Source organism: Ptychodera flava, chromosome 11 (genome assembly GCF_041260155.1).
Source record: "Ptychodera flava strain L36383 chromosome 11, AS_Pfla_20210202, whole genome shotgun sequence".
Taxonomy (NCBI): Eukaryota; Metazoa; Hemichordata; class Enteropneusta; family Ptychoderidae; genus Ptychodera; species Ptychodera flava.
In genome coordinates this window covers 22,156,874-22,180,844 of record NC_091938.1, presented here as the reverse complement: position 1 = coordinate 22,180,844, position 23,971 = coordinate 22,156,874, and the positions used below count along the sequence as shown (strand labels likewise).

Here is a 23,971-nt window from a genome sequence, read left to right as displayed (position 1 = left end):
ATTCAAAAATTTGGCTCTAAGTTGAAAGAAAATCACGCTAGTCAAGTTCAGTCTTAATTGGCTTTCCTTCGAAAGCGGAAATTAACAGTCTAAGGTAGTATGCGCCTCGAAAGTGAAATACTAAAACTTTTGCTAAAACTTTCCTAAGTGAAACTTTCAACTATTCTCTTACCAAACCAAGAAAAAGGTCGGGTCGCCGTGAAAAGTAATTGGAAATAAAAATACAAATTACGTGCTGATGTTTGATGAATGACTTAATATTTGGGCCCTTTGATCGTTCTTTCAGGCATGTCACGTAGAACTAAAACACCGTGTTAGTAAATATACAGTCTTTTATCGTAATAACTTTCCACGTTTTCATTCCTTCAGTCGGTTATACCTTTGTCAAATTATGGCCTACCGAAGTTCATATCTTATCTCGTAGCCATCGGATTGTAAAATTCCGCTCTTGATGTGTTTTTTCAAAGATTTTATTTCATTGAATTGTCGTAACTAGCGTGATCAGCGAAACAGTGAAGTTTTCGACATCACTTTGGAAGAGAATCTCAATGTATTAGGTTGACATGTGTCAAACAAAGTAAGTCTGAACCGTTTTTCAAAAACTTCCCATTTGTATTTCGACTCCCTTTTCTTGAAATTGAGTGGCTCATGTTATTAATTAATTTATTTTTATTTAGAATTATATACTTGTCTATATACGTTTCAGAGTACAGAAAGTAAATAAAGAAATATACCGATCACGTGACGAAGCAGCCTTGAAGCTGCTCACTGAAAAGGCTAAAGCATTCCACCTTTTCTAAATTCAGCTGACTGGTGGACATTTACCAGAACAAAGGATTGTAATTGAGAGGACATTTGGTCAACTTTATGTTCAATTTTTGTTTGGCTTGGCACAGTAATTGCCCTACATAAGTATGGTGCTATGTACAAGCCTTATATGTATAAGCTTATATAGGTAAGGCTGAACTTAAACATTTTACAGTTTATATGTAGGGCCTATGTAATTATATATATATATATATATATATATATATATATATATATATATATATATATATATATATATATATATATATATATATATATATATACACAAAATGTATACAATGTGCCCTCCCGGTTATCACCATAATGGCTTTATGGCAACCTCTGAACTTATATACACACACACACACACACACACACACACACACACACACACACATGAGTAGAGGGTTTGTTCATGTCGGTACAATTCTTACCGATGCATATTTCTTTGGAAACTTTGTCACAGTAAAGGCCAGGTACACTTAACGCGCTTTGAATTTCCAATAGACATACAGGTCTAAATCTATTTGTAGTCGCGTTCATTCGAACCATCCAGCTAAACAAGCCTGGATACGGCTACGAAAAATCATTATGTGTATATGCATATGCAGGTTGCATCAGCCAGAGATCCCAACGCCGTCACATCGTGGTCGTATGTTCTTTGCATATAGTACTCCGTTGTACCAGGTACGTACACATGCCGTCACATCGATCATGCATATTTGTTTTAGGGATGGACCAGCCAAAGAAGGTGGTGCCTCACGAGATTAATTTGATCGAGATAAAAAAATTGAGTGTTCCTTTAAGGTATATGGCCTCGAAACTTGGGTCGGCGTTTTCCATTTTTGTTTCCTGTATATGTATTTTTGTCATGCCTCATAATTATTTTATCATATAATATTATTTATTTTTTGCTTTGTCATGTGTCCCTTTTTGCACATTTTTTTGTTTACTCATACAGACACTGAAAGGGGCGTTTTGTTTTGCTTTATTTTTTCAAATATGTCAGCTGCTAATGTCTTTGTTACACCTGACAAAACGTTTTCCGTAACACTTTAAAATTCCCCCAAATGTGAATTGGTTCGCCCCTTAAATTAAGTTTGTAGGGCATAGGGCCGTAGGGTAACATCATTGGTACAGGTCATACGCACGTGTGTTCGTACGTACGTACGTCATACCTTCACTCTGGTAGGTTAAATACATGTTACTGTTGTAGATCTACGTTGTAGAGTTCGTTTCACAGAAACGTGTACCCTTCTGTGGAGTGACCATGGCGGTAAACCGGTTGGTGAGACTAGCAATGTGATGAAGCCTAAAATTTACAAACAGCAACGATTAGGGTCTATGCATGCTGTGGACTATTTATTGCCGTTTCGTGTGGTTCTTATAGCATAGCAGCTGGGTTCGGCGTTCTTAAACTATTAGTCCTGTTCTTGTGACGTGAAGCACAATACAGATACCTCGGTCATGATACATGATAGTCCCTCGGGACTTTGTCAAGTAGTCACGTGACCAGCGTCGCATCAAAAATTTACCTATGAGGACAACTTGATTGACTGCACTGCGGGCAGCTTGGCCAAGAAGTGTATACATATTTCTCAGACAGGTCGACCAACGTCGATACGATAGGAGGCGGAATGGAAACCCATACCGTTGAACACAAGTCCAAGGGCAAAAGAAAAAGAAACACGATCGGTGAGTTTACAATATTGCGACACTGTTTACGTACCTCCATCGAGCGAGACTCATCCTTACTCGATGAAAAGGTCGATGACCCCGTGGACGTAGTTCTGTATGCTACCTCCCGGCTGTTCATAGCTGTGGTGTTTTACGACTTATTATAAGTCAAAATCAGCCCGTAAAAGGCAGGAATCCCGTCTGAAAACACCACAGCTATGGACCCACACCGATAGCTACCTGCATCCCAGCTACATTAAAGATGACTGATAAGAGGAAATTGGTAATAACCCAATGCAAAACAATAAATAATTGCTCCCGCTTCTCAGATAACGGTATATTCTGTATACACGATATTGACTACTCGTTCAGCTGACCACAGGGCTACCGTGGCAGGGCTATGTGTTACCGGCTTATAGGCATCCTGTCACCAGTGGGAGGCCATATCCAGTAAAACAGCCCTGCCACGCAGAGCTTGGGCTACCGTGTTCTTGTTTTATGCTGAGTCACCATACTATGATGTAAGCATCAGTTGTAGGCAGGTATGGACGTGTTTCACTTCAGATCATTATATAGAGTAGCTGTGGGGGCAGTAGCTGCGGTGTTTTGAATAACCCCTGTTTTGAAGAGGTTACACAATGTAAAAGTCGTAAAAATCAAAATCAGCCAATAAAAGGCAGGAATCCCGTCTGAAAACACCACAGCTATAGACCCACTGCTACTGTACTACTGTAAACATTAACACAGAGCCAATCCTAATGGGTTACTGACGTGGGGTCAGCATAGCTGTCAATTGTCTGATTGTCTGTCCACCAGCATTTCGTCAACTTTCTGGAATGTGGAACTTCTACTAGTTCAATTGCAAATATATTTGGTATATTGAGAGGGCCCATGTCTTCATTGAATTTCTCTAGATTTAGTATAAAATGTGCATGTACGACTTTGTAATTGTTTTTTTTTTCCATGTTTCTGAAAAAGCTACACTTAAGGTGGAGCTGCACATTGCCAACACAGTTTCTTTCAGATGATTTCTCATCTAAGATTACAAGGCATCCCCTCATATGATATATATGTATTTTCAAAAAGCAGAGAATCTAAAGTTTAGTGTTGTAGCAATAGTTTATTAGAAAGATAAAGTGGGTGTATATTTGGGGAAAAAACCCTTAATTTTGGTATTATTGATGAAAATTGATTCCAGTCAAAAACATGATACTATTTCTTAAATGTAATATTTCATTTGAAACAAGAGTGTATGTAGAAAAATAATGACTATTTTATTTTGCATTATCTATCCCCATTCTAAAATGGCGTGGGTTGAAGACTGACACTCAAAAAAGCAATTAAAAACATGTGAATCAGCAAAATTAAAATACTTCTTCTTATATTTTGTCATATAGCATTTGAAAAACTTTGAAAATTTCAGAAAATTTGACGCAGCCATAGTGGAGTTAAAATCTTTGGAAATCTTGAAATTGGGAAAAAAGAGGAGCCAGCAAATGGGTGATTTGCATACATTTACATAAATTAACCCTTCTTTATCATGCAACTTATGACTGCTTGACAAGCTAAAAGGTGTGAAAGGTGAACCAAACCAATATTTTAATCTTGGGTTAACAAATTGATTGAAATTGAATGAATATTTGCAAAAAAGTGATTTTTAGCTAAATATGCTGTATTTGGTGTAGCGCCTCGCTAAACCAGTTATTCAGTAGCTTTTGAAAGTTTGTTTGGAAGTTAGTATAGGTTATCTGATTCAATTATGGTCAACAATCATGAAAGTTTGCATAATTTTATTTTGGCAAATTTTTGTCCCTTTTTTTGTTGTCAAGAACTCTTTCGGTAAATTATTTTCCAAAGTAGCTTTTAAATTCAGTTTATAGATACACAGGGATGATCTATCTGTTGAACTGATGAGGAACTTCGCATATGTAATTTTTCTCCCCAAGTTTATCATTGTAACTCATCCACCAGACTTAATCTCAATCCGATGGTCATATTGCTTTCAAAACTTTTGTTAATTCTTGGTGATGACCAATATTCTGATTTCAATATATGAAAATGCAATATCAAACATAGAGAATGCATTTTATCAATTTTGGTCAATTTTTTTTCCCTTTGAAACATAGTGGTCCAATTTGTAGGTACCTATAGGTGATTGCTACCGTACATTCTTACCGTAAAAATTATCATACTTGAATAATTATGTTAATTTATTTTCTGGATCCATTTTCTCATTCTTGGTCCAAATTCATCTGATAATTGTTGACTTGAGATTCTTACAAACTGGTAGTTCTATAAATTGCCTGAGGTGAGATAAAATCAGATAATTGTCATCGTTGTTGTGCGAGGAATAATCTAGAATCTTATGATTGACCACTAGTTCACATATTTCCTTGTTCAACTGATCTACATTTCAATTACAGCCAGCAAGATCAAATGCTGCGTGTGTGGAGACACCGCGACTGGACTTCACTACGGTGTGCATTCCTGTGAGGGATGTAAGGTTGGTCTGCATATTGTGTTATCCGCAATCCTGATCCCTCGATGGCCCGCAATGGTTCCAAAGCTGTTAAGTGACAAATCTGTGATATAACACTGCATGCCAATTGTGTTACATACATCAGATGTAAATCAATCAACATTACTGAGAAGTTTAACTTAAAGGGCCAGTAGATGTACCCCTCAGGTGATTTTTTTCATCATTTGAGTTCTGTATGTCAACTACAGTTTTTTGTTCTACTATGCATTGCTGGCAAACAGCAGATCAGACAAAATGATTCAAAAACTATTTTAGAGAGTTGGGACATATTTTCATTTATGTTGCAGGAAATACAGTGAGTTTTTCTGTGCCATGAAGATGAAGTGACTGCGCATGATTCATTGAGTGACATATATATATCAGGCAATTTGAGATATACTTTCATGTTTAATTACTGTTAATGTTTTTTTTGTCCGAAATTTTCTGCCAGGGATTCTTCCGACGTACGTTGCGCATGAATCTGTTGTACGAACCCTGCCCCTACCGGTCCAGGAGACCGTGCGACATCAACATCAGCAGCAGGAATAAATGTCAGTTCTGCCGGTATCAAAAATGCCTGGACACAGGAATGTCGACTAAAGGTAGGTCACTGTCATGTGACAGATCACTGTGATGACTGACATGTGATATTGTGTGTAACATTGTGGTGACATTAACTTACAAACATACTTGTACTGGGTGTGCTCATTCTATTTGTAATTGTGTGACATATATGACTATGAAAGGATTAATAGTGAGTTTGAACAAAAAACATATATTTCTCCCATCATTCATGTTTTCTTGGAAATTATTTTTATATTCAGAAATACTGATGTGCCTTCTTTTCAAATTTTTCAGCTGTAAAAATGGGACGAATACCACATGTTGAAAAGGAAAAGATTTTAAAAGAACTTGCATCCAGAATATCAGCTTCTTCTTCATCATCATCATCATCACCACCATCATCAGTATCATCCTCGTCATCAACATCGATTGAGCCACCGTTCTCACCAGTGACCCCCCTTCAGACAATTTCCCCCTTGACGTCCCCGCTACCCCAGTCGTCACCAGGACATGGACTGCCTCCTCAAAGTGACCTAGAAATGGAAGAATTTATTGAGAGAATTCACAGCGCATTTACAACAGCATTCAAGCAGTCTCTTGAGTACCAGCAATCCTGCAGAAACAAAGTAGGTAATGTGATGAGCCCCTAGAAACAAAAGAATTTCATGTTATTATGCACAAGCTTTCCTTAACGAAATTTGGAATAATTCTTTCTGCCAATCAAAAACCAAACTAAGAAGAAACTGGTTTGAAATTTCGCAACCGGAGAAATAATGTGCCTTAAATTAAATAATATGTGAAATTCAAAAGGACATTTTATGCTGTGTTTGCTAAAAGGCCCTTTAGAGTGACTTTGAGCAAATGTACCTTTCAAAACTCATAATTGTGGCACTCATGACCTTGGATTAGGTTATAGTCTGGATATGAGTGCTTTATACGCATATTGCCAACATTAGTCTTGTCATCCTAAGTGTTAATGGTGAGTATTCATGGTTAGTTTTTGTGTTGGGTATTCATGATGGGTGTTATGATAAGTATTCATGATTGGTGCTATGGTGAGTATTCATGGTTAGTTTTATGGTTGTACTCATGATTGGTGTAGTATGGGTCAGTATTTATGGTTAGTTTTTGAGTTTGGTATTCATGATGGGTGTTACGGTAAGTATTCATGATTGGTGCTATGGTGAGTATTCATGGTTAGTTTTATGGTTGTACTCATGATTTGTGTTGTATGTGTCAGTATTTATGGTCAGTTTTTGAGTTGGGTATTCATGATGGGTGTTACGGTAAGTATTCATGATTGGTGCTATGGTGAGTATTCATGGTTAGTTTTATGGTTGTACTCATGATTGGTGTTATATGGGTGAGTATGTATGGTTAGTTTTATGGTCGGTATTCATGATGGGTGTTATATGGGTGAGTATTTATGGTTAGATTTATGGTCGGTATTCATGATGGGTGTTACGGTAAGTATTCATGATTGGTGCTATGGTGAGTATTCATGGTTAGTTTTATGGTTGTACTCATGATTGGTGTTGTATGTGTCAGTATTTATGGTCAGTTTTTGAGTTGGGTATTCATGATGGGTGTTACGGTAAGTATATGTGATTGGTGCTATGGTGAGAATTCATGGTTAGTTTTATGGTTGTACTCATGATTGGTGTTGTATGGGTCAGTATTTATGGTTAGTTTTTGTGTTGGGTATTCATGATGGGTGTTACGGTAAGTATTCATGATTGGTGCTATGGTGAGTATTCATGGTTAGTTTTATGGTTGTACTCATGATTGGTGTTGTATGGGTGAGTATGTATGGTTAGTTTTATGGTCGGTATTCATGATGGGTGTTATATGGGTGAGTATTTATGGTTAGTTTTATGGTCCGTATTCATGATGGGTGTTATGGTTAGTATTCATGGTTTATTCTTATGGTCACTTCATGTGTTCTGTACTCTCAAATAAAACAATGAAAAAAAACTATCTACGGTCTTAAATGTTTTTTTCAATGAAAAAAAACTATCTACGGTCTTAAATGTTTTTTTCAATGTCTGACTTACTATTTGCTTTCAGATGCCTGCCGTATCTAGCGAAATAGACATCCATGGTAATCACAACACCCAGCGGTCAATTGACAGCCATCACAACAGTTGTTTCATCAGCTGTTTGAAAACCTGTCCAACAGTCATCAGAGGGCAAGACATCTCTCGGCTGATACTGGGAGTTGTCCAAAATACAGTACAGTCTACTGCTGTGTTTGCAAAAGCCCTGACTGAGCTGCGTTCTCTGGACATCGCAGACCAAGTGATTCTGCTCAAACATGGTTGCTACGAGGTCAACCTACTCGTGAATTCCTACCGGATGGAAGGTCCGCCGTTCTACTTGAATATCCATGAACACAACGTGTATGTTTTCACGCAGGACATACTTGTGCATGAAACAGGCAAGATGTTGGCAGAACCCAAGTTCAACTTTGCCAAGAAATGCTGTAAATTAGGTTTAACTAGCAGAGAAATGGCTCTGATGTCGGCTTTAATTCTTGCAGCTCCTGGTACGTACCCCTTTTACCAGCATGGTTTGGCCCAAATCCATTGTTATCAATGATGACGGTGGACTTGTTTATGTGGCATTAGGGTGAAGAAGGTATTAATATAGATTTATGAGAGTGAGATTTTTTTCAAATTATGACAAAAATTTGTATTTGTAAATTTTTTCACCATTGTTTCTATTCAGAGCATCATTCCTGTAAAAATGAATTATTAAATACACATAATTGTATTCAATTCATATCTGGCTTTCATAGATATGAATCATTGTTTCTTGAATGTTCTATGCTCCTCAACACAGGAACACCTGCTTACATGATTCTTCATTAGATTATAATTTAATGCATTTTATCAACATAAAGTTTGCTTGATGAGAAAAAGATTGTCAAGAAAACAGAGAGAGAATTTAACTTCTTTTTATTTCACGAAAGGCATCACCGATTGTCATTGATGAAAATTTATATCAGACATTTAAAGATGTAGCAGTCTTTGTAATTGTGTGCCTCTATTGTGGTGTAAAGCAGCCGTATTATAAAAAGACTATGAGGTCACACCCTAATAGGACATTTATGAAAGGACCAGTAGCTGTAACTTTTGATGATTTTTTTATCACTACTCATGTTTTGTGTGTCAAGTTCAAGGTCTTATTCTACTCCCCACAGCATGTTGAAACACTATTTTGCTTGTCAACACAGCATGAAAAATGCGCTGTTATTGTTTACATTTGAATTCTAGTCCGGACCAGAATTCACATATCAACAATAACAATGCAGTCTACACATGTACAGGCTGCGCTGACTTGACAAGCTGAATACTGTGTATCTCATCATGCTTTGGCGAGTTGAATAAGAACCTGCAGTTGACATAAAAAACAAAAATAGTGAAAAATTTATCAAAAGTAACAGCTAACCTCCTTTAAGTTTTAAGTTGTAATTGAGATTCATGACATGTGTCAGTTGTACCTGTTCATACCATGTGCCTTCATAGTGGCCCATCTTTGTCATGAGTTGCAATTGGGATCATACGAAAAGTTGACCTTCCCACAATGCCATTAATTATTCCAGATCGTGAAGGGCTAGAAGACAAAGAGAAAGTTCAGAGTTTCCAAGACAGACTGGCAATGTCCATCGAATATGAAGTCCGTAAGAGCAGGCCGGGAAACCGAGGTCTGCTGCCAAGGATGCTGCACATGCTGGTGGAGCTGAGACAGTTGACCATAGATCACGTGAAGGGATTTCAGGACTTATCAGAGTCCACCATGGAAAGTGCATCGCGATTGGTTGATTCGGTACCACCTCTCCTCAAAGAGGTGTTCAACATCGAAATGACTGTGCACTCATGAAAACTGTAGATCAGACACTTGTCGATGCTTTGGTAATCTTTTGAGACGATGAAATAACCTCTGTGCTACGAGGGATTGATCAAGCACAGTCCCTGCGACTCATCAGAAGGCTATTTTCTGATGGTGACCAAAAAGATGTAAATACATTTTTGTTTACGCTTCAAGATATCAATAATATTTTGGTTTCAACATGGTTGTGGGCATATAAGCATGAACTGTCACAATGTACACGTAGTATGATTGTCATGGCAGAACGCGTTTTTAATTATTTCTTTTTCCAAAACAAAACGAGAGCGATACATGCTGTCTTGTCCATAATCTTAGTATTACGCATCCACCATTGAGAATAATAGAATTTGAAAGCACTGAAAACGCCATTCAGGGTACGTATTTCATCACTTTGACTGTTTCTACATACCCAGACAGAGCCTTTTATGGTTACCTCTGCATGTTCACTGTTGACAGTTTCAAGGCCCCTCTGGATGATTATCTAAATTCACCTGACATGTATATCCTTACTCACACTGTCACTTACGCATGCTCTGTCATGCTCCTTACAGGCTTTGGAAATCATAAAAAAATTACAGTGAGCTAAGTAATTGCCATGACATGGTGTATTTGACAACCAAGGCACAAATGCAAGATGTATAAACAAGTACCATAGTCCTTCATATTTAAGCATTTATTGCTTTTGCAAGTGCACAGCCCCAACTTTGATGCAAGTTTCAAAAAGAGGTAATATTCAGGTAAGCTCCCACCCAAATTTTTCATACTTTGCGGGAATTGCGAAAATCAAAACAATTTTTCATAATTTATCAATAATCTAGCTGTACATATTGTTTTATTGATGGAAGTTCAACCAGTCGTAAAATGAGAACTGGCCTACCCCAACAGGGTAGACGCCTGTGCTTATACCTCAGAATTTTGAGTGAATACAAAATGAAAATAATGTTCCTGTAATCTTATGGAATGAAAACACAACAGGTTATCATTCTACAATATATAGCATAACATCTTTCACTTCACCTTTTGACTACGTTTGAATGCAGGTACCATATAGTCAATAACTCTATACCTTGAGCGCCGGAAAAGTTTTTCTATTTTTGTACTAGTCAGGGGTTCAAAGTGAATTATTTTTAAGTTTCACTAACCCAGGCGATGCTGACAATTAAGAAACGCATTACTCTCTATCATTATTATTGTAAAATATGACTTAAAATTTATGCAAAATGATGTACACTTTTCACCACAAGATTTCTTTGTAAATAAATAATTTTCAAAGTTCTATTTTGCCACCTTTCTTTGAAAGCCTTTTAACTTACCAGAGTGAGTGCAAGGTTTTTTATTTTCGTGCCCCATGTTATTAAAGGTATCTGTCACCTGTTCAAATTTTGCCAGAGTTACCATGGAAAGAGAAAATCTAACCAATCACAGATTTTAAGCGGGTGGCCGCTTTTTAAAAACAGCGCCCTCACATGGACATTTTGAATACCAAGGAACGCCCCTTTGACCATATATGGGCATATTTAGATTACAGGTGAATGTATACCTTTAACATGGAATGCACCTCAGGCACTGATATGCAGACGCTCCAATTTTTACGTTATTCTTTTTTGGTCTACCACATGTGGGGGTTCATGTGTTCATGTAAAATCTCTGGGCAACGAAAAGTTGTCACCTTTTCAGTTTTGTGAAACTCAAACATTTTATTTTCCCACAGAATTAACACAGGGATGGCGGCCATTTTGAATTTCAAATATCGGTGTAATTGTTGGGTAATTTGTTTCTCTAGTACCATACTTTGCACGTTGCCCCTGAATTTTTACTCTTGATTTGATGAGAGAATCGTTTAAAGTTTTCTTGATGAAAATTTGAGAAAAAGTTTGTCTTTAGTTTCGAGGTGCACACTTCCTCAAATCTGGACATGTTTATTCTATCCCTGTTGCTGCCTAATACACATATTAATTATCACACCATCATTGATGCATGCATACAATAATTTCAAGATACACAATGTGCTTTCACTGTTTTCACAGAAACCATTATTGAACAGTAAATAAAAACAGTCCCCACTTTGCTAATTATCCTCCAAGGGGCTTTTAAATCTCCTCTCCAATGCCCTAACTTTTCAAGAACATGTTGTGAGAACTCACAAATATGAAGATAATCCAGGCAAAAAAAATTAAAACACACAACATGACAAAGATTGATTTGAACACAGTACTTTATTACACATCACTCGTGGTTAGTAACACTCTGTGTGAAAACTCAAAACTTTTTGTAAATGTTTTTTTCAGAATTTTGATTAAAATTTTACACACAACCCTCAGTAGAATTTCCTATAAGTGTTATCAATACTGATTATAGAAGCAACTGCAAAAATCTATTCACCGACTACAGAAATTACAGTCCATTGTACAATATGTCAATAGCTATCATAAGCCAAAATGTCATATATGCAGTTTTTTTCATTTTCTTTAAAAGTTTGTCAGTGTGTGTTTGCACCAAGATAATTATTATTTGCTGATGGTTATGAGACATTTCGCTGAAAGCATTTGCCATCATGTTTTGGAGCCTTGATCTTCAATTGCAGTGGCCCTGATCATTTCCACTGAAAACCTGAATTATTATATTTGCAATGATTCCCTACATATGCACACTCAAGTCTGTAATTTTTTACTCTTTCTATAAATATAATGTAATTCTCCACATTCAAGTGCAACTTTCCCTCACCGTCACCGCACTAAATCCATCCCTTGGCACTTAATTGCACAAAATTTAGGATTTACAACAAACTCAAACCGGCAAAAATCAAGACACTTCTGAGTCCAGCTCAAGTACAATTTTGTAAATTTTGCTAGTGGACAGAATGAATAATGAACACAATTCTATATATCACAGCTTGAAAAATTACACAAAATTTTGGTTCGTGATTAAAATCATGATATAATATTCAACATGATTCAAATACATATCCAATAAATTTAATCAGAGCTCAAAATATTGATCACATATTTTTAAACACTTTGTGAATGTGCTTTTCAGCTTTTCAAACACAATGTCCATCACAGTATATGGGTTCCCGCCATCTCAACATCTGCAGACATTTGTCAGTAGTTATCCCCAAATGCAACTTGACCCATAACCAAATTCAATGACCTGACATTAATCTTTGAAGTTGCTACACAACAAGTGAATAAATCACAGGTTTGTACCTTTGATGGCCTGTCTACATAACAATCACACTTCACACAATCTCAGAGATACAGGCATTCCTGTAGAACGCACAATGGCTGATACATTCATTTTCAAGTGTTTTTCTATACACCAACAGAGCACCATGTCAGCTCACAATACCTAGAAATGGAACTCACTTTGTCCAATGGCTCACAACAATTCTAGAAATTAACCCTACTTAGTATACTTTCAATGCCCAAACAGCATCACACTGCAAAAAAAACACACATTAAAATAAAAACAGAAAAATTCAAAATCTCCTTATCATCTCCCGATGTCACAAAATTTCAGAACTTGTAAGAGTTAGTAAGTTATTGCAAACCTGTGTTCTACACTGAAAATATATCACACACATTGTTGAATACTGTTGTGAAGGTCAAAAAACTCTAAAGGTCATACATCCTGGTACTTCTAAAACCATTGACATCAAGTCAAAGGTCACAAGATTTGGAACTCTGGGTATTTTTTGTATGGATGGAGGAAGTTTAAAACATGAGCTTGTCACTGCCTGGTATGATAAGAAACAAAACCTTGATGACTTTTGTAGTACATAATTTTACTCAACATTTAACAACCACCTGTTGATTCACCATAGTCATGATTCCTGAGAACCAAATTCTCCTAACATGAAATTGCTGGGTCGAAACAAGTTGTACGTACGATTGAACGGTCAAAATGACGAAATGACACACTGATTCAAAAAAGCTGACCGGCGGTTCATCCATCCTGAAATTCAATTTCCAGTGTCTCACTTCCAGATACAGTGACATCATCCTGACAAGATTAATACGTAAACTGAGCTTCACTTTGCCAATTCACAACAACTGTAAGAGAAGTACCAAGACATATCACAACCACCTTAACTTCAAGGGAAAAAGTTGCTGTGTATTAACACTTTGTGTGGAGAAAATGGTTTCAATACCTTCTTAAAAACCAACCACTAATTCAAATAGCATCCTAAGCGATGCACATGATGACTAAATTGTCAAGTGTGAACTTGCTGTATGGTTCATGAAGGTTTACATCTCAAATGAGTTAGCAGTTTGCTCATTGCCATGTATTTCTTGTAAATACCAATAATTGCTGAAGTGATTTCTTTATTGGTTCTGTCTGTACACATAGGGCTGAAAGCATGCCTTGACGTTGACTCTTTCAACGTGTGTCAATATGCACCTGTTATAATGGTCATCGAATTACAATTAAATGCACCTGTCTGTGACCAATATTTAAACACTCTCAAATTTTTACAATACTTTTCTGATTCTGGAGGTTCAATTGGGAGCTCATGGAGTAAAAAAAATTTCACCATCGTTTTTTTTTTGAAAATCAAAAATCAAATTTTTCCCCAAAGAGTTAACACAGGGATGGCGGCCATTTTGAATTTCAAGTGTCAATAAATATTAGGTAATTTGTTTCTCTAGAACATAAATTTGCTCAGTGACCCACGATTTTTATTTTTAATTCCACGAGAGAATGGTGCAAAGTTTCCTTGAGGAATTTTTGAGCAGAACTTTAAGTCTAAATTTCAAAGCCCATACTACCTAAAGGTAATACGTGCCACAAAAAAAATATATTTAAACTTTTTGCTCAAACTTTACTCAAGGAAACTTTTAAACCATTTTCTTTTACAATCGAGAATAGAAATCACGCAAATGTTGAGATGAGAGAAAAATTACCTAGCCTCGACCAATGTTTGAAATTCGAACTGATGTCATATCCTGCATTCCCTCAACAGAAAAAAAACTAAAGTCAGGGAGAAAACTCCACATAATCAACAGGTTTCAAAAGTGAGTCTGCACTGTGCACTAGCATCAGATCAGAAAAATGTTGTCAAAATCTGAGCCTAAAAACCTGTCCATGGTGTACATTCCACCTTCAATAACGGGGAAAAAATGAATTACATCAAACGACAGCAACTTTTTCCCTCTCTGACTGAAAATAATATGTCAGCAAAAAATACACACTCAAATACTTGTCTTCAAAATTTGCACAGGAGTAAAATACTGTGGATAAAATCATTGATATAATACATTCGGCAGTTAAAAAAAACAATATTCGTCATTTTTCAAAAAAAAGGCAAATCTTTGCAAGAGAAGCAGTGTTAACTTTGTTTAAGGTTACACATACAATGTTCCGATTACTATCAAAATTTGAATTTTATAGGACGGAATACTGTGCGGCACACAGCAAAATATTTCAAATAGAGCTGGCATGTAAAAATGTGAATAACATAACGTCTGGCAGGGGAACTAGTGTTGGAAATAATGCTGTTTGATAGTTAAGCCCTGGACAACCAAAAACATACTGTGAGCAAGCACGTTGGAATTTTCCAGAATACAGTAGCTTCATTATTGCATCGGAAATTTCCACCATTTAGAGTGGGGTCAAGGGGTTAACAAATGGCAACATGGTAGCTTAAGAAACAAACTATTGCATATTATATCTTCATAATTACAATACCAACCTCAAAATATTTGAAATCAAACGCTTAAATACGAGGTCATTGCAAATTTGAATATATCCATGTATGGTAAGAGGGGTATCACCTCTTGCCTCCCTCCCCCCCTCCCTGGGCAAAAATCAATAATTGGCCATGATAAATACTTGTAACCGAACTCTTTTGAGCCTTTTACCACCATGGTTTGGCTCCTACTCAAGGGTGTGCATGGATCTGTTTACAGGGGTGAAAAGGCCGACTTTGCTGGGTTTGGGTCTATGCAGCTGAGGTCACAACCTTTTTTTTTGCAATCACTCACACATGCACCAGCAGATCACCTGTTGGTGCTATGCTGGTGACCTCTTGACCTCACCACACAGACTTACACGAAGCATTCTGATTGCAAAGGGCAATTTTACTTGCTCTCTGTAAACAGGTCCACACTCACCATTTGATAGCGATGGGTTTGGCCCAAACCATGGTGCTCAAAGGGTTAACTGAGAAAACACTTATAACTACAGCTACGTGCGCTACAACCATGGGTATGGCATATTACTGTCGAACAATCATTACCAGTGTGTATCTATATTGCACACTTCTTTATTCTTGAATGACGCATACCAACTGCAGGGAAATTATAACAACAAATTTAGTGATGTCCATTTGCAGCAGAGAAAGACGATTTACAAATTATAGCTGCACACATACATATTAACACAATACAGCGCTGGCATTAGATAGAGATCCTCTTCCGTTGTTGTCTTGGTTCACCATTGCTGAGCATAGTTGATTGACTGTAACAAGTAAACAAGAAAAGAAAGATTACAAGCATTATCCATTGTAGGGTTTGGGGAAATGTTGCACTTCCATTATGCCAATACGTAGATGTACCGCCCTTTGGGAGGCCTGCAGTAACCGGTTTTCAGCTCTCATAATGGGGGTATAAATTTCAGTGTCATTACAGGGTCTAAAATATCGGTAGGTATCATTAATTAATCCATTAATATCCTCTTACATCCAATTTTTAGTTTTTCCTTTTTGTTTTCAGCAAATTTTGGCTTGGCCAGTTACTGTAGGCCATGTTACTTTGCCCATGTGACTGCTGTGCTGCATACATGCATTGCAAATTTCAGCAATACGACTTTTGACCTGGGTCAAAGATTATAAAGTTCTCAAATGAAGACTTGAAATAAGGAGATTTTTAGATCTAAAATGGGTTATGTGGCCACACAGCCCTCCAATTTCTTCAAAAAGGTTAAACTCCCTTATAGGCGTTACAAATACTTCTATGTTCGTCTCCTAATTCACTGCAAACAGGTCCACAACCAGCAGTGATAACAATGGATTTGGGCCAAACCATGCCATTAAAGGGGTCAAACTAAATTCACCACCATGGTTTGGTATGGTCCTATTGTTCTCTCTAGCAAAGTTTGACCTCTACACTGCAAAATGGGGGTGACAGGGTGAGACATGAAAGTATGGTGGTTTGTTAATTTTTTCCCCTTGTAGATGCCAAGCTGCACAAATTCATCATTCTTTTGTATTCTTTCTGTATTTACAACTCCAAACTAAACTCTCATATCTCTGATTCTGTGAAGTCATTAATTATTGTTTATTAAATGTCGGCCGTGGTTGTCATTTCCAATGAATTCTGGTCTAGATTTTTGGTGTATTTTCCCAAACTTTTCCCTTTTTGTAGAATACACTTTCTTGCTCTACTCCCGAAATTATGTCCAACTGCCTCATATCAACCCATTCACCACCATGGTTTGGTCCAAACCCATTGTTATTAATGGTGATTGTGGACCTGTTTACTGGGAAATGGGGGTGGACAGGTTGACCTTGTCAACTCAGCTTGAACACATGTAATGTCCAATACTACAATGTAAGTGTTGACAACTGAAGTTTAATCTCGACTAGAAATTCAGTTGTCGACAGTATTATCGATACACTCGATGTTGTGTGTGCAAAGCCTTAATACTATGTACATGTATTCAACAGACATTGGGGGCAATGAAGACGAAAATGTACTTTGTTTCTGAACAAAAACTATTAAAATATTTTAATGAGTTACAGCCACTGTCCATTTAATTTACTTACTCACTGCATACGTCTCAGTCACTGAGAGGAATAAATTGAAAACTTACTGAATATCTGTTCTGTACTTTTGCAGTGTACTCTCTCTGACTAGCCTCCATGAAATCTCTTCTCCTTACAGGGTCCTGACTGTGATGGTGTTCGCCTCTGGCGCACGGTATCATCTCGTTGAGACGTTTGTCGTATGCGGCCTGCAGGCGTCTCGAATCATCGTTTTTGAAGTTGTTGTAGTTGTCGATCTCTCTACGATTTTGATCGGCGAGGGCTTCTCGTTTTTCCTGTGGGTTCAAGCGTATTATGAAATCGGTCATTGTCGGATTATTTATATAAATCAAGTCAAACACTATGTTTTATAATTTGCTCAATAATCAACATTTCTTATACTGAAGCTACAAAGTTAGATTTGGTACAACTTCTAGTCAGTGACTTTGTAAACAAAGTCACTTCAACATATTGATACACATTAAGTGTTACAATGCCTACATTGTATATTGTCTGGGATGACTGCAGTATGGTTGTACACTGTGTTCTCATCGTTGTATCAGCGCATGTGTGCGTGTGAATGCCACTGGTTAATTCGCAATATCTCTACCATGTTGCGATTCTACTACATAGCATAAAAAAAAATAGTTTTATTCGCAAGACACACCAATTACGTCAACCACAGATTACAGCATTAGAGTGATGCAAATGTTGTTATGGTTACCGAATGTTTCTGTATCACGTTTTATTATCAAGTAATACTTTTTAACACAGAGGAATAAACAAAATCAGACTGGAAGACACACAAAATGTTATTCACCCTGTAACATTTGTGTTTCTGGCTATCTTCAACTTCACCCTTGGGGTTTCAGTGTTCTACCCAGAGCAATTATAGAGTGATGGCCACCACTCTTTAATTTCTGGTAAACAACAGAAACTTATTACCATGACAATTACGTTTATTGTTATGCAAATTCGCCACCACTCTACCAGAAAATCCAGGGGAGAACACTGGCTTTGTGCTTTTGCGGTTAAAGAGGGAATTTGAGTCAAAATATTGGGAAGATACAAGTATGTTTTAGATTCATGAGAAGCATCGCAACGGGACAGTTGCAGATCATACTCCTTCATGAATATTCATTTATCCATCTATGAACTTGACGAATGATCACAAGTGAGCCAAAAAATTTCAGTTGCCCTACTTTGAAGAGCGCCCCCAGTGTCTACATTTAGCATCCACAGAACCAGCAGGTTTCATGTGCAACTCAATTGCATTTCAACACACTGCCATATCCTCGAGTCCTGTACCTCTTTCACCCAAATTTCCCTGTACACCAGAGCAGCTATGCCGAGTAAAAAGCAAAGGGTTCGTACAAGTACCACAGTCTGATGCAGTGAGAAGTTTTATGTGAGAATTCGCCTCAGAGAGAGATTTTCAAACTAAAAAAATTTTACAATTATTTTCTGATCTACCAATGGTGGGGCATCATTTTAAAGCTCTTGGAGTGATAAATATTTTAATCATCTTAGTTTTTTGAAAATTTAAAATTTAATTTTTAGCCTATAGAGTTAACATTTTGAATTTTGAATTTCAAGTTTTGGTGAATATTCAGCTTTTTGTTGCTCTAGAACCAAAGTTTGCGCGGTGACCCCTGACTTTATTCTTGATTTTGAAAAGGAATGGTTTAAATTTCCTTACGGAAAGTTTGAGCAAAAGGTTCAGTCTTTCAATTTCAAGGTGAGTAATACATTACTATCATAAAATCTCGACAAAATTTTAACTGCTGTCCTTGCTTCAAAGAAGTCAGACTTTACGAGATTAGCAAATACGTCATTGCTGAAATGTGGATTGACACAGCAAAGAAAACTGACACAATAGCGTCAGTACACTTCTTTGAAATGAACCAGATCGTGTTCCCTGTAACTACAACAACAATTGAAATTCGACACCAATGGTGTTGAGTGTCTGGTGGACAGTATATCTTTACAAGAGTACCACAATGGTTAAGGTGAGCGGACTGTTGTTAGGTTGGTGATCAGCAGTGATTTACGTGACCTCATAAAATAGGTTGTAATTCTTGAGACAAAAGAAATCGGGTATTAATGCATGTGCCTGCCTGCAAGATGGAGTATATTACGGCCATTTTGAAAGGGACATAAAGTAACATCATTGCCATTGTTATTCTAGACATTTCAGGTGAATTGCACGTCAATCGTGACCTCATTCTTTACGGGCCAGGGCTACGTGAAATGGCTACATCTCTGGGACAATGTTGTTCATCACCTGGCAAGACCTGTGGTGTTCAGAAACAAGGCATGACACAATTTGTAATGAGATATTATGGAGTGTTTTGCCAAGTAGTCAATCATCGTAAAGGCAGTTCTGGAGCTTTCCAAAAGTGCAGACAATCTGTCAGGTTTCTAATTCTAAACTGTGTTGCTATAGTCCTCAACGGCTGTAGTTGATGGAAAACAGTGACCATGGAAGAGATATTTTAGAATTTATTTTTGTATACTACATTATTATACACCTACTGCCGTAACCTATGGGAGTTTGACCGTCCAATAACTTTCCGTATTTTGTATAGTACGCGGAGTCCCGAATATGGGAGACGCGCGACGTGCAAATTTTCAGGGATTTGTAGCAATTTTATTTCAACAATCGCGCGCGTTCCACTCATATCGCGCGTGCCGCATCCCTCAAAATTTACCATAGAATTAGTTTATACGGGACCATTAATGGAGGGAGGTGTATAATAATAGGGTTTTACACAAAATACGGCCCTGTATGGACAAGGGCTCAGTGAGTGGCGTATTGGACTCGCCTTCGGCTCGTCCAATACGTCACTCACTGAGCCCTCGTCCATACAGGGCCGTATTTTGTGAAGAACCCTATAATATATGCAGGTACACAGACAAATCTAATGCCTTCTTATTCAATCTCTATCAAAATACATAAATGGCCAAAAATGACTTTTTAATTAATATCGCATTAAGTACACGATTCTCAGAATTCTCAAACACTTCTTTTTCAAAGCTGTATGTTGTCTGAACCATTATTAAGGTACATTCTTTTCAAAATGGTTCCTAAATTACATTGTACTTTAGCTGTCATGGTGATTGTTTATCAATAATGTTTAAGCAAAGAAAATACTTTTGTGAATCCAAACTAATATTTAAGTATAAATTTTGTAAACTTAATCTTCATGAAGTCACGTATGAATATACATACATCCAGGTACATATAAACACATACAGATATTTGGGTACTCACAAATACTTGTGTGTGTGTATACATGTGACACAAACACACACACACAAGACAATGTAAAAAGCTGCCGTGTAATTGCAGAGGCACACAGCTATTTATTTCATACCTCAATTTCTCCAAACAAGGATACAAATAAAAAATGACCGGTATAATACAACAATATAGTGAAATAAAGAAATTAATTGTATTACCAATATCCAATAACCAGAATTTCATCACCATACCTTTGTTGTCAATGACTTTTGATTATTTCTAATTTTTTCTTGATGCATGGCCTTTGTAAAAACTTTCTCAGCAATATTAGTTCAGGTATTTGCATTAAGGTGCTTCAAAACACAAATCTTTAAACTTTAGCTAAAACTTTCTTCAAGGAAACATTAAACCATTCTCTGTAAATCATGAGCAAAAGCACCAGGGTATCCTGCACAGTTTTGAATTTGAGAATTTGAAACAAATTACCTAAAGTTTACTGATATTTGAAATTCAAAATGGCCGCTATACCCTGTGTTATCTCTATGAGGGGAAAATAAGATTTTTTATTTTCACCGAAACAGGATAATGAAAGCTCAGTTGATTCCACAGGTTTCAAAATGAGCCTACCGTGATACAAACAAGAGACCAGAAAAACACTGGAAAAATTTGAAGGATAGATAAATTGTCCCTTCGGTGCAATCTACCTTTAAAAAACGTTTGATCTAATCACCTTTGTATCAGAGAATGGAAGAAAGAGTCTATCAAAGGTCAAAATTTTCTAATACAGTATCAAAATGTCTATTTTCTCACGTCGAAATAGACTGGCTATTTTCTCACGTCAAAATAGACTGGTTGTCACTGACATCACAAAGTGATTGGCTGTTTTGTAATGCAATTTGATTAGCAATGTTCGAATCAATAGCGGTATTATCAACGCACATTATATGGAAGAAACGGTGAAAAAAGTCAATATTTAAAAGATCAGCCAGTCATAAGTTGACAACATTCAGCGGTTTAAGCTTTGTGGACTTTGTGCTTAACCTGGCATATCAAGGGTTTCCTTTTATCAATAAAAGAAGTTTGAAATTTTTCAGTTTCTACAGTGGGTGAGCCGCGGTCCACAATGATGAAAATCCCATGTTTTTATTAACTGTGTATAACTCAATCAGCAGTGCGTTCGAGAGTTTGATGGTAAACAAATTGAAATATACTGACAATTGTCAAAAATAAATGTTTATTTTTCACATGTTTTACTATGACTTCAGCTGTATTTATTAACACTCCAAAGCATGGTTCATTTTGATCTTCTGAAATCAAAATTTTACATGAGTGATTTCTGACCGTATGAGATATTTCAAGGAGCAGATGCTCGTGGTGGTGATGTTGTTAGCTGTCTTATACATCCATTGGGGAATAGTTTACAAAACCAAACAACCGATCATCGACGATATTTTGACCGGTTTTGGGGAAATTTGGTTCTGACCCAGAGCTCTCCATAGGGTCTGAGCATTAGGGCAGATGTGATGAGAAGACCACACACAAAATATCAACATTTGATGAAATTTTTACCATCCTTGGGATTTTTACAATATTATGCAAAATGTCAATTAGTTGTGACATGGGATCATACCATCGTCGACATTTATTACCAGAAGCCATATTATCAGCATGATATCTGGAGAAAAATCCAAACGTTGACGGTGGCAGACAAGCAAGTATACATAAATTGAGCTTTTGAAGTCAAGTTTGTTGTCACATACCAGGGTCACTGAGAAACAGTGACCTGGCTAGAGCAGTGTATTGGTTACACGTACTTGTGGGACGACGACATTGTCAAAGCTCTCGCAATTGCTATGGCAACCTGAGGACATGGTTTCCAGTGAGGGCGCTAAGGCATATTATTAATTTATGTTTCTATGAAGTGCGCAATGAAAAAGGATCGATATTCGCTGGCGGCTTCCTGAGGCCAAACTGTACTGGCTTAATGCTTATAACACTGTTTACGCTGCTTTATAACGTTTAGGCTTGCTATTGTGATCTGGCATTTATTTTTCAGAACAGGTCTTGTGAAATGAAAATGTCGATTCGACTCGAGTCTTTATTTCACGCGCGCGCGTCATGTTGCCAAGTCGGGATCACAAGCCATCCTTTCATTTCAACCATAGGTATCACTGGCATCGAAGTAAGAGTTCATACATATTACATGCAAAGAAAATCTGCTGTACCAGGGTATTAAATACGTGTGCACGCGCTTGCATGGTTGTGCCACAGGCGTGCTGTTTTCTGGGTAGTTTCTATAAGTGTAGTTTATTCTACGTTTCGACGTTCTCTTCCGTAGCCTAATCACGGTGATTAGGCTACGGAAGAGAACGTCGAAACGTAGAATAAACTACACTTATAGAAACTACCCAGAAAACAGCACGCCTGTGGTTGTGCTCTCTTGCCCTCACATGGCGTTCAGAGCGGTTAGCGTTCCGAACAAAACAAACATGAGCACATTCTATTACACTCACGAAAACGCAAGTCGCGATACGATGTTTACAAATTACACATGATGCACAAACCAAATTATTCTCACCTTCAATTGTTTTTCGATGAAGTGTTTGCGGTCGAGGACTCTCTGTTTCCTGAGTGCTTCCCAGTGAAGAGCCGACATGTTGACGCGTGGGATGGATGGTTACAGTGTTTTTACAGACTACGTGTGCTGTCTACAGCCTCAGGGTGATGCAGTTGTGTTACATCGAATGCAAAACGTCCTTAGTTGAGTGTCTGGCCGAACAAGCCCGCTCCTGCCTGAATGTCCTATGTGTACATGTACTCGATCGAAGTTGCAACGCGTACTCCGCCCAAATCCCACACTTGACTGCGAAACTTAACGACGGCCAGTTCTCAGAGTGCAGATCCGTCCCAGCGTCAGCAGCACTGATATCTTACTCTTCGTCTCTCGCCCGTTGAGTGCTTTCTGAATATTGCACCTGTTAACTGTGCAGGTGCAGAGGGTTAGGCAGATATAATAATGTCTGTGACGTCGAAGAGGCGTTGCTAAGAACGCCTTAATGGATAGCGCCCCCAACGACTATTCTCTGCGAGTCACGTCGCCGCGCCGTGTGCATATTGTAGAAAGAGTGTTTAGCGCATGGTGGCGTCCTTCGTCAAAGATTCGGATAGTTTTCAATCGGATTCGAACCCACAACATACGGCATCAGTCGCCTAGCTGAAAGGCCACAGACAGAACCAGTCGGCTAAATCTCCACTCCCAAAAAAGAGTGGTTCAATAGCCGGCTAAGTTGTTACATTTTTCTGACTGAGGCCGCTCAACACGTTGTAGAGTTCGTGAAGCACTCACGCACGCATGCTCACTATCATACATCGCACATACACACTTTATCGAAGCGAAGAAACGAATTTCATCGCTTTAACTGGGCGAACGATAACCTCGGGGACAATTCTGTCCACCAGCAGTGTTACCTACCCAGGGTAGAAAATTCGGATAGTTTTCAATCGGATTCGAACCCACAACATACGG

General features: G+C 37.6%; 2 protein-coding genes across 3 annotated transcripts; one reads left to right on the top strand and one right to left on the bottom strand.

The window, feature by feature from the left end:
• The first annotated feature begins 1,910 nt into the window (after window positions 1–1,910).
• On the top strand, window positions 1,911–10,837 carry LOC139143824 (peroxisome proliferator-activated receptor delta-like). Of its 2 annotated transcripts, XR_011554675.1 has the most exons (7): window positions 1,994–2,502; window positions 4,908–4,987; window positions 5,454–5,604; window positions 5,861–6,192; window positions 7,634–8,111; window positions 9,171–9,585; window positions 10,009–10,194. XR_011554675.1 is itself a non-coding variant. In XM_070714399.1 (6 exons), exons 1-6 carry the CDS (start codon window positions 2,445–2,447, stop codon window positions 9,446–9,448), a joined length of 1,377 nt encoding a protein of 458 aa, XP_070570500.1. In that variant the 5' UTR covers window positions 1,911–2,444; the 3' UTR covers window positions 9,449–10,837. The 2 variants fall into 2 exon arrangements, 1 of the variants encoding a protein (XP_070570500.1); XM_070714399.1 differs by having other exon boundaries at window positions 1,911–2,502; window positions 9,171–10,837.
• An 817-nt stretch (window positions 10,838–11,654) lies between these two features.
• Window positions 11,655–23,463, bottom strand: LOC139143826 (uncharacterized). Its single transcript, XM_070714400.1, has 3 exons — window positions 23,024–23,463; window positions 17,270–17,497; window positions 11,655–15,916 (listed from the first exon to the last, which is right to left on the bottom strand). The coding sequence occupies exons 1-3, from the start codon at window positions 23,099–23,101 to the stop codon at window positions 15,890–15,892; spliced, it is 333 nt and encodes a 110-aa protein (XP_070570501.1). The 5' UTR covers window positions 23,102–23,463; the 3' UTR covers window positions 11,655–15,889.
• Window positions 23,464–23,971: the final 508 nt, after the last annotated feature.